At 45.5% G+C, this 10,839-nt stretch overlaps 1 protein-coding gene across 1 annotated transcript in view; it reads left to right on the top strand.

Moving 5' to 3' along the window:
- LOC104999867 (mucin-16-like) overlaps nucleotides 1-10,839 on the top strand; it is a 116,103-nt gene that overhangs the window by 37,549 nt on the left and 67,715 nt on the right. Inside the window, 7 exon segments of the mRNA XM_010855496.1 lie at nucleotides 2,541-3,041; nucleotides 3,333-4,128; nucleotides 4,213-4,837; nucleotides 4,991-5,067; nucleotides 5,230-8,111; nucleotides 9,759-9,892; nucleotides 9,985-10,052. Coding sequence (XP_010853798.1) covers nucleotides 2,541-3,041; nucleotides 3,333-4,128; nucleotides 4,213-4,837; nucleotides 4,991-5,067; nucleotides 5,230-8,111; nucleotides 9,759-9,892; nucleotides 9,985-10,052 — 5,083 coding nt within the window.

The raw sequence follows: 10,839 nt of genomic DNA, 5'->3' as shown, positions 1-10,839 counted from the left end.
TTTGTGTAAGGTGTTAGAAAGTGTTCTAGTTTCATTCTTTTACAAGTGGTTGACCAGTTTTCCCAGCACCACTTGTTAAAGAGATTGTCTTTAATCTATTGTATATTCTTGCCTCCTTTCTTTTAGTCATTTATTTTTGGCTGTGTTGGGTCTTTGTTACTGTGCACGCTTTTCTCTAGTTGCAGAGAGCAGGGGATACTCTCTAGTTGTGGTTCTCGGGCTTCTCATTGCAGTGGCTTCTCTTATAATGGAGTACTGGCTTTAGGGCATGCAGGCTTCAGTAGTTGGGGCATAGAGTCTCAGTAGTTGTGGTTCCCGGGCTCTAGAGCACAGGCTCAGTAGTTGTGGCACAAAGGCTTCATTGCTCCGCAGCATGTGGGATCTTCCCAGATCAGGGATGGAACTTGTGTCTCCTGCACTGACAGGTGGACTCTTCACCACTGGGCCACCAGGGAAGCCCTGTTTCTTTGGACAAAGAATTATATGGAGTTGTAATAGGCTTCCCTGTCCCAATTGGATCTTTGTCAAGTAGTTACCAGGTAGATGCTACTTTTCCTTCCCTCCTAACATGGCTGAGTGAGTTTAGTTCAAGGTTGAATGTGTCAACTTCACATATTCACTTAATTCTAACAATGCCTATTATTAATTTACTGTGTGTTCGAGACTGTGACATAAACTAAGGATACATAGATGAAAATACTTTGGCATTGCATCCGTGGAGCTCTCTCAGTCCAGTAGAGGAGACAGCAAAGGAACAAAATAATGAAGATGTAACTTTTTACAACTTTTATTGGAGAATAGTTGGTTTACAATGTTGTGTTAGCTTCATACAGCAAAGTGAATGTTTCATGTATCACATACATAGATCCACTCTTTAAAAAACTATTTATTTATCTGTGTTGGGTCTTAGTTGCAGCATGCTAACCTTAGTTGTGGCATTTGGGATCTAGTTCCTGAATAGGGATCAAACCCAGGTCCTCTGCATTGGGAGCATGGAATCTTAGCCATTGGACCACCAGGGAAGTCCCTATCCACTCTTTTTCAGATTCTTTTTCCATATAGGCCATTATATAGTACAGACTAGAATGCCCTCTGCTATACAATAAGTCCTCATTAGGAGTATTTTGGCTGTGCCATGTAGCATGTGGGATCTTAGTTCCCCAACCAGTGATCAAACCTGCATCCCCAGCGTTGGAAGTGCAGCATCTTAACCACAGCTACAGGGCCCAGTCAAAAAAAGAAAAAACAGTGATCTAATTTTCATACCTTTCCTCTCTTCCTTTTTCTGCTTTCACTCATTTTAGATTAGAGATTATTCCAATATGGTCCTGAGTTATTTATACTCTCTGGAATTTGGGCAACATAGCTGCCACCTCTGTCTATATTTAATAAAAAGAGCAATTTGATTTATTTGGCTTACAGAGAGCTCTTTCATCTTACGTGCATGGTTCTTTGTTAAGGAGAGTTTTGCTTCATTATGTTTTTAAATTTTGTTTCTGTTATTTTTCTGATTTCTACCTGAGTGGGGAAAAAAAAAAACTTAAGTTGGTTTCCATTTTCAATTTTTCATTGTTCTCTTTTTTATTTTCACACCCTTAATATTTATAATTAACTCAGAAACTGATTTTTCCCCCAGCTGCAGTATTTTATTTATTTTTTTTAATTTTATTTTATTTTTAAACTTTACAATATTGTATTAGTTTTGCCAAATATCGAAATGAATCCACCACAGGTATACCTGTGTTCCCCATCCTGAACCCTCCTCCCTCCCCATACCCTCCCTCTGGGTTGTCCCAGTGCACCAGCCCCAAGCATTCAGTATCGTGCATCGAACCTGGACTGGCAACTCGTTTCATACATGATATTATACATGTAATACTTTCAAACAAACCCACAACAACATAAAAAGAATTCATGGAGGAGGTGCAGCCCAAGGTGAGTCAGGCAAGGAACATGCATGCTAAGTCGATTCAGTCATGACCAACTCTGTGACCCCATGGACCCACCAGGGTCATCTGTCCAATGGATTCTCCAGGCAAGAATACTGGAGTGGGTTGCCATGCTGTTCTCCAGGGGATCTTCTGGACCCAGGAATCAAACCTGCATCTCTTACATCTCCTGCATTGCCAGCCAGGTTCTTTACCACTAGCACCACCTGGGAAACCCCAGGTAAGGTGACGGCATTTTCCCGTTCCAGAAGGATCTCAGCACATACCAGACAGAGACATTTCTCTCCCTTTCCTGACATGGAGACAAAATAAGCAATTGCCAACCCAGTAAAGAGTAATCATGTTGTCCCAATTTTGTGTCCATCCTACACTTCACAGGATTATCAACAAGAGGGACAGAGAGGACAGAGACCACTGCCACAGCTCTGAAGACCACAGTGACAGTGACTACCAGAGTGTCTACTCCCACTTCAGGAATGCTGCCTCTCCTCAGGACATCAGATAAAAAGGCCAGCACAAGCACAGTAGGAACGATCATCACAACCCCAGATAGTCCAAAGATGACAGCCTCTTTGACCACCAGATCTGGAGATGAGACCAGCACTGCAGTTCCTATGACATCCCCATCTATTTTCAGTAGAGGACCAGAGACTACACCCTCACTGGACCCTAGTTCTGGGGCAGAAATGAGCACTGTAGTTCCCATGACAACCTCATCTATTTTCAGTAGAGGACCAGAGACTACACCCTCACTGGTCACTAGTTCTGGGGCAGAAACCAGCACTGTAGTTCCCATGACAACCAGTGCAGCTGTTCCAACTCTGACTGTTTCCTCAGATGAACCAGAGACCACAACCTCATGGGTCACCCATCCTGCAGAGACCAGTCCAACTGTTTCCAGGGCAATCTTGAATGTTTCTCCTAGAGAATCAGACAGCACATCCCCAACAACTACAAGTTCTGGGAAAGAAGTCAGTACAGCTGTTCCAACTCCAACTGTCTCCCCTGAAGTACTGGGGATGGTGACCTCACTGGTTGCTAGTCCTGGGACAGAGACCAGCTCAGCTGATCAAACTCTGGCTGTTTCCCCTGGTAAGCCAGAAACAACAGTCTCCTTGATTACCCATCCTGGGACACGGGCCAATTTAAGTGTTTCAACTCCAACTGTCTCCCCTGATGTATCAAGGGTGGAAATCTCACCGACCACCACTTCTGGGGCAAAGACCAGCACAACTTTTCCAACTATGACTGGTTTCCCACATGAACAAAAGACAACAGCCTCATTGGTCACCAAGCATGGGACAGAAGCCATTTCCATTTTTTCAACTTTGACTGTCTCCCCTGATAAACAAGATACAACAGCCTCATGGCTCCATTCCACAGAGACCAGCACACCTGATTCCAAAACAACTCTGAATTTTTCCCCTAGAGAATTAGACACCACATCTTCAGCAACCACCAGTCCAGGGGCAGAAGCCAGTTCAGCCACTCCAGTGATGACTATCTCACCTAGCAAACCAGTGATGGTGACCTCACTGGTTATTAGTTCTGGGACAGACACCAGTACAACCTTTCCAACTTCGACTGGGTTCCTGCATGAATTAGAGTCAACAGTGTCCTTGGTCACCCAGCCTCCAGAGTCTGACCCAACTGTTCCTAAGACAATGCCTATTTCCCATAATGAATCAGATACCATGCTCTCAGTGGTCACCAGTCTTGGAGCAAAAGTCAGTTCTGTCCCAACTACAACTGGCTCACCTGGCATATCAGGAATGGTGACCTCACCGGTTACCAGTTCCACAGCAGAGACTAGTTCAACGTCTCCAACTCTGACTGGTTCCCTACATGAACCAAAGACCACAGCCTCATGGGTCACTCATTCTGAGACAAAAGTCAGTTCAACTGTTCCAACTATGACTGTTTTCCCTGAAAAGTCAGATACAACAGTCTCTTTGGTTACCCACCCTGAAGAGACCAGCTCAACTGTTCCCAGGAAAACCTCCAGTGTTTCCCATAGTAAATCAAACACCACATTCTCAGTGGCTACAAGTCCTGGGGAAGAATTCAGTTCAGCTGTCCCAGCTACAACTGTCTCACCTGCTGTATCAGGGATAGTGACCTCACAGGTTACCAATTCTGTGGCACAGACCAGTACAACTTTTACAACTGTGACTGATTCTATGTACAAATCAGAGACAACAGCATCAGGGGTCACCCATACTGAGAAAGATGCAAGTTCAGCAATTCCAACTATGACTATTCTCCCTGGGAAGCCAGATACAACAGTCTCACTGGTTACCCATCTTGAAGAGACCAGCCAAAGTATTCCCAGGACAACCCCCAATGTTTCCCAGAGTGAATTTGACACCACACCTTCAATAGCCACTAGTCCTGGGGCAGAAGGCAGTTCAGCTGTCCCAGCTATGACTATCTCACCTGGTGTACCAGAGATGATGACCTCACTGATTACCAGTTCTGTTGCAGAGGCTAGTACAACTATTCCAACTCTGACTGATTCCACACACAAACCAGAGACAACAGCCTCAGGGATCATCCACTCTGGGACTGAAACAAGTCCAGCTGTTCCAACTATGACTGTTTCACCTGGGAAGCCAAATACAACAGTCTCAGTGGCCACCCATCCTGAAGAGACAAGTCCAACTTTACCCAGGACAACCCCCAGTGTTTCCCGTACTGAAACAGACACCACATTCTCAACAGCCACCAGTCCTTGGACAGAATCTAGTTCAGCAGTCCCAGCTACAACTGTCTCACCTAGTGTATCCAAGTTGGGGACCTCTCTGGTTACTAGTTCTCGGGAAGAAATTAGTACCACTCTTCCAACACTGATTGCTTCTCCAGGTCAAGTGGAAACCACAGCCTCATGGGTGACTCATTCTGAGCCAAAAGCCAGTCCAGCTAGTCCAACCCCACCTGTTTCCACTAGTGTACCACATATAGTGAACCCACAAGCCACCAGTTCTGAGACAAAAACTAGTATGTTTATTCCAGCTCTGACACTTTCTCCCTTTGAGCCAAAGACCACAGCCTCATTGGTCACTCATCCTGAGATGCAGGCCAGTTCAGCTACTTCAGTTGTCTTCTCTACTATGCCAAGGTTGGTGACCTCACTTTTCACAAGTTCTGGGACAGAGACAAGTACAGCTTTTACAATTCCAACTGATTCTTCACATAAACCAGAGACAGCAGCCTCATGGGTCATGCATTCTATGGAGACCAATACTCCTATTTCTAGAACAACTCCAAGTTTTCCTCATAGTAAATCAGACATCACACCCTCAATGGCTACAAGTTCTGAGGCAAAAGCCAGTTCAGCCATTCCAACTACAACTATGTCCCCTAGTGTGCCAGATGTTATGACTTCTCTGATCACTAGTTCTAGAGCAGAGATCAGTACAACTTTTAGAACTATGACTGATTCTACACACAAACCAGAGGCAACAGCCTTAGCAGTCGCCCACTCTGGGACAAAAACAAATTCAGCTATTCTAACTATGACTGTTTCCCCTAAGAAGCCAGAAACAACAGTCTCACTGGTCACCCATTCCAAAGATACCAGCCACACTGTTCCAAGGACAACCTCCAATGTTTTCCAGGGTTTATTGGACACCACACCCTCAATGACTACCAGTCCTGCAGCAGAAGTCAGTTCAGCTGTCCCAGCTAAGACTGTCTCACCCAGTATACCAGGAATGGTGACCTCACTGGTTACCATTTCTGAGGCAGAGACCAGTACCACTTTTCCAACTCTGACTGATTCCTTATATGAATCAAAGACCACAACCTCATGGATCACCCATTCTGAGACAAAAGCCAGTTCAGCTGTTCCAACTTTTCCAACTCTGACTGATTCTACTCACAAACCAGAGACAACAGCCTCAGAGGTCACCCATTCTGGGAAAGAAACAAGCTCAGCTATTTCAACTATGACTGTTTCCGCTGGGAAGCCAGATACAACAGTCCCACTGGTTATTCATCATGAAGAGACCAGTCCAACTGTTCCCAGGACAACCTCCAAAGTTTCCCAGAGTAAATCAGACACCACAACTTCAACAGCCACCAGTCCTGGGACAGAAACAAGTTCAGCTGTCCCAGCTACAACTGTCTCACCTGGTGTATCAGGGCTGGTGACTTCTCTGGTTACCAACTCCGTGACACAGATCAGTACAACTTCTCCACCTCAGACTAATTCCACACTGAAACCAGAGACTACAACCTCAGGGCTCACCCAGACTGAAACAAGTTCAGCTGTTCCAATTCTGATTGTTTCTCCTGGAAAGCCAGATACAACAGTCTCACTTGTCACCCATCCTGAAGAGACCAGCTCAACTGTTCCCAGGACAACCTCCAAAGTTTCCCAGAGTGAATCAGACACCACAACTTCAACAGCGACCAGTCCTGGGACAGAAACAAGTTCAGCTGTCCCAGCTACAACTGTCTCACCTAGTGTATCAGGGCTGGTGACTTCTCTGGTTACCAATTCCATGACACAGATCAGTACAACTTCTCCACCTCAGACTAATTACACACTGAAACCAGAGACTACAGCCTCAGGGGTCACCCAGACTGAAACAAGTTCAGCTGTTCCAATTCTGATTGCTTCTCCTGGAAGGCCAGATACAACAGTCTCACTTGTCACCCATCCTGAAGAGACCAGCCCAACTGTTCCCAAGACAACCCTCAGTGTTTCCCATAGTGAATCAAACACAACACCCTCAACAAACACTAGTCCTGAGGCAGAAACCAGTTCAGCTGTTCCAACTATGGCTGTTTCCCATGGGAAGCCAGATACAACAGTCTCACTGGTTATTCATCATGAAGAGACCAGCTCAACTGTTCCCAGGACAACCTCCAAAGTTTCCCAGAGTGAATCAGACACCACAACTTCAACAGCCACCAGTCCTGGGACAGAAACAAGTTCAGCTGTCCCAGCTACAACTGTCTCACCTGGTGTATCAGGGCTGGTGACTTCTCTGGTTACCAATTCCGTGACACAGATCAGTACAACTTCTCCACCTCAGACTAATTCCACACTGAAACCAGAGACTACAGCCTCAGGGGTCACCCAGACTGAAACAAGTTCAGCTGTTCCAATTCTGATTGCTTCTCCTGGAAGGCCAGATACAACAGTCTCACTTGTCACCCATCCTGAAGAGACCAGCCCAACTGCTCTGAAGACAACCCCCAGTATTTCCCATAGTGAATCTGACACCGCACCCTCAAAGGCCACCAGACCTAGGACAGAAACCAGTTCAGCTGTCCCAGCTACAACTGTCTCCCCTAGTTTACCATATACAGTGAACTCTGAGACAGACACCACCATGGTTATTCTACCTCTGACTCTCTCTCCTGGTGAACCAGCAACCACAGCCTTATTAGTCACCTCTTCCAGTGCAAAGACAAGCACAAATTCTCCTGCTTCAACTGTTTTTCCTCATTTACCAGAAACCACAGCCTCACCATCCATCTGGCCTGAGTTGGAGACTAGTACAGCTCTTCCATCTCAGACTGTTTCTCTCAGTCCACCAGAAACATTCTCTCTCTCCACCATACCTGTGACCATGACAGCCAGAGTTGATCTAAATCCAACTGTTTCACTTGGTGTTCCTGCAGAAACAGCCTCAGTCTCCACTGAGGAGACAGAACTCAGCACAGCTATTAGAGTGTCAGCTATTTCCCATGGTTTACCAGAGACCACAGGTTTACTGGCCACCAGTCCTGAAGCCAAGGCCAGTACAAGTCTCCCTGCTCTGACTCTTTCCCCTGGTGGTCTTGGGCCTTCCAGGACCCTTGCAACAACCGTTGAACTTTATACTGTAACTTCTGGGAACACAGAAACCTCACCACCTGCAACCTCAGTTGAACTCTCAGAATTTCCCAAAAATGTGACAGGGGACACTGTGACCTTGAGACCATCAGAGACCACAATGCAACCAAAAACCAGTCATGTGGAAGAATTAAGTACAACCACTATCCTGAAAACCACCACTGTTGAGACCACTCATTTAGCTGCCACAGGTTCAGGCCCCACTGTGGCCGAGACCACAACCACCTTCAACACACTGGCTGGAAGTCCTTTTGCCCATGTGACCACACCTGGAACATCCACCTTGGCCTCTGTGACAGTGACTTCAGGAACAAGTAAGAATAATGTTTTTATTGTGATAAAAAATATACATATATGAAATAATTGGAGTATTATTACCCACTCCAGTATTCTTGCCTGGAAAATCCCATAGGCAGAGGAGCCTGGCAGACTATAGTCCATAGAGTTACAAAGAATTGGACATGACTAAGCAACTGGGCATATATGAAATAGTATATACATTTACCAATCATATGTAAATGAAGAGTTCAGCAGCATGAATTACATTGACACTGTTGTGCAAACATCTCCACTACCTGTTTTCAAAATTTTTTATCACCCTGAACAGAGTCTGTGAACTCATTAGGCAAAAATTCCCCCTTTCCCACTCCTTCCAGCCCATGGTAACATCTAATCTATTCATGGTCTATATGAATTTGCCTATTATAGGCATTTCATATAAGCGGGATCATACAATGTATGTTTCCTTTTGTGTCTGGCTTGTTTTGTGTAGCATGGTATCTTCAAGGTTCATCCATGTCGTAGTGTTTATCAGAACTTCATTCCTGTTGACTTTTGCTGTTTAGTCACTAAGTCGTGTCAGATTCTTTTGAGACCCCATGGACTGCAGCACTCCAGGCTCCTCTGTCCATGGGATTTTCCAGGCAAGAATACTGGAGTGGGTTGCCATTTCCTTCTCCAGGGATCTTCTTGACCCAAGGATTGAACTCGCATCTTCTGCAGAGGCAGGCAGATTCTTTACCACTGAGCCACTTGTATAGATGGACCACATTTTGTCCGGTCCCCTGTTGGACACTCCAGCTGTGTCCATCTTCTGGCTATGATGAATAATGCTGCTATGAACTTGGGTGTGCACTGATCTCTCTGAGTCCCTCTTTCCATTCCCTTTGGGTATATACCTAGAATAGAAATTGTTAAGTCATTTGGTGAATTACTTGTTAGGCCTGCCTTCACAAAGTACAAAAAACTGAGTGGCTTAAGCAACAGAAATTTGTTGTCTCACAGTTCTGGAGGCTGGAGGGGGACCCTAGGAGAATGCACAGAACATGAACTGTGGAATTAACCTATCTTGGGTGGGGAGGGAGCTAGGATATTTATCTACCAACTCCCAGGAATCACTGCTACAGGGATGGTCCCTGGGCCTAAGTCCCCTAAGACAAAGAGATGCAGGTGCTGGTATGTGCTGAAATGGTAAGAGCAAAAGGGGAAGTGGGAACAAGGTGATCGGTTCTGCATCCTAAGAACCTACATATTATTGTTGTTTTTGTAGTCACTAAGTCATGTCTGACTCTTTGCAACCCCATGGACTGGACATAGCCCACCAGTCTCCTCTGTCCATGAGATTTCCCAGGCAAGAATACTGGAGTGGGTTGCCATATCCTCCTCCAGGGAATCTTCCCGCCCCAGGGATTGAACCTGTGTCTCCTGCATTGATTGGCAGGTTCTTTACCACTGAGCCACCAGGGATGCCCTAAGAATCCATGTAATCCCAAGCAAACTGGGATGGTTGGTCAGCTGATATGGGAGGAGCTTGGACAAGGACTGCTGCATGGGGTGTCCCAGGTGGGACAGCCTATGCCAGACCCCGATGTGGGCAGTGGGATAAAGGTGTGCCCTCAGAGCCTTAGCTCCCGCCCTCAGCCCAGGCTTGACTCAGAACTGGCCTCATTTTACTTTCCCAGCCATTGCAGCTGCAGTTCCTTTCTTGATGCCTTTTACTGTCAACTTCACCATCACCAACTTGCAGTACACAGAAGACCTGGGACACTCGGACTCTAAGATATTCAAAGACACTGAGAAAGACCTGCAGCTGCTGGTGAGAGACCCACACCAACGCCCACCTTGCCTCGGCCTCCCAACAGCCTGCTGTCTTGTCCCTCTCACTCATCTCCCTCTCATTCTTTCCAGCTCAGGCCTTTGTTCAGAAACAGCAGCATTGGTTCCCGGTACACCGGCTGTAGACTGACCTTGCTCAGGTGAGACGTCTCCCAGGGAACTAAGATCCCACATGCTTCGTGGCATGGCCAAAAGATTAAAGAAGAAGAAGAATGCATGAATAATAGCCATATTTCTCCTACCCCCACCCCCCGCCAAAAGAAAAGCATAATGAGGAAGGGGGTCATCGTTTCTATTTTTCCACAATATTACCATCTGGCTTTAGTGGAAGACACAGCAGACTATATGCTTCTGTATTCCATATTTACAATATTTCACCTTGTGGCCTCTGGAGAAAAAAATCATTGTATACTCTTGAAAGAGTAAAAGTGAAAATAATATCTTAGTATAACTATGAAAATATTTTTCACTTGGTGGATGCCCTGTAAGGTTGAGGAGCTCTAGGGGAGTCTGGGCTGCACTTTGAGAACTGCTGTACTATGCTATAGGGACATGTGATGGGAATACTTTGAAGTGCATGGATAATACCAAACAGAATTCCCAGACAAGAGAGGAATGGGATCTTTCTTCCTTCCTGAAAAAGCCACTGCTTTGGGTGAATCACTGAAGGGTCAGCTTAAATTCAAGACAAAGATTTTTTTTTCCTTTATTTATTTATTTAAAATATGTTTTCATGGAACTAGTTCTTTTTATATATAACATTTTTTATAGAACATTTTTAAATTGGAGTATAATTGCTTTTAGAGTAGGAAATGGCAACCCACTCCAGTATTCTTGCCTAGAAAATTCCACGGACAGAGGGGCCTGGCAGGTTCTCAAAGAGTCAGACACAACTGAAACGATTTAGCACACACACATGCACGAGCA

The sequence above is a fragment of the Bison bison genome, unplaced genomic scaffold, assembly GCF_000754665.1.
Source record: "Bison bison bison isolate TAMUID 2011002044 unplaced genomic scaffold, Bison_UMD1.0 scf7180017864365, whole genome shotgun sequence".
NCBI classification, from domain to species: Eukaryota; Metazoa; Chordata; class Mammalia; order Artiodactyla; family Bovidae; genus Bison; species Bison bison.
Note: the sequence above shows the minus strand (reverse complement) of the source record. Positions and strands in the feature narration are given on the sequence as shown.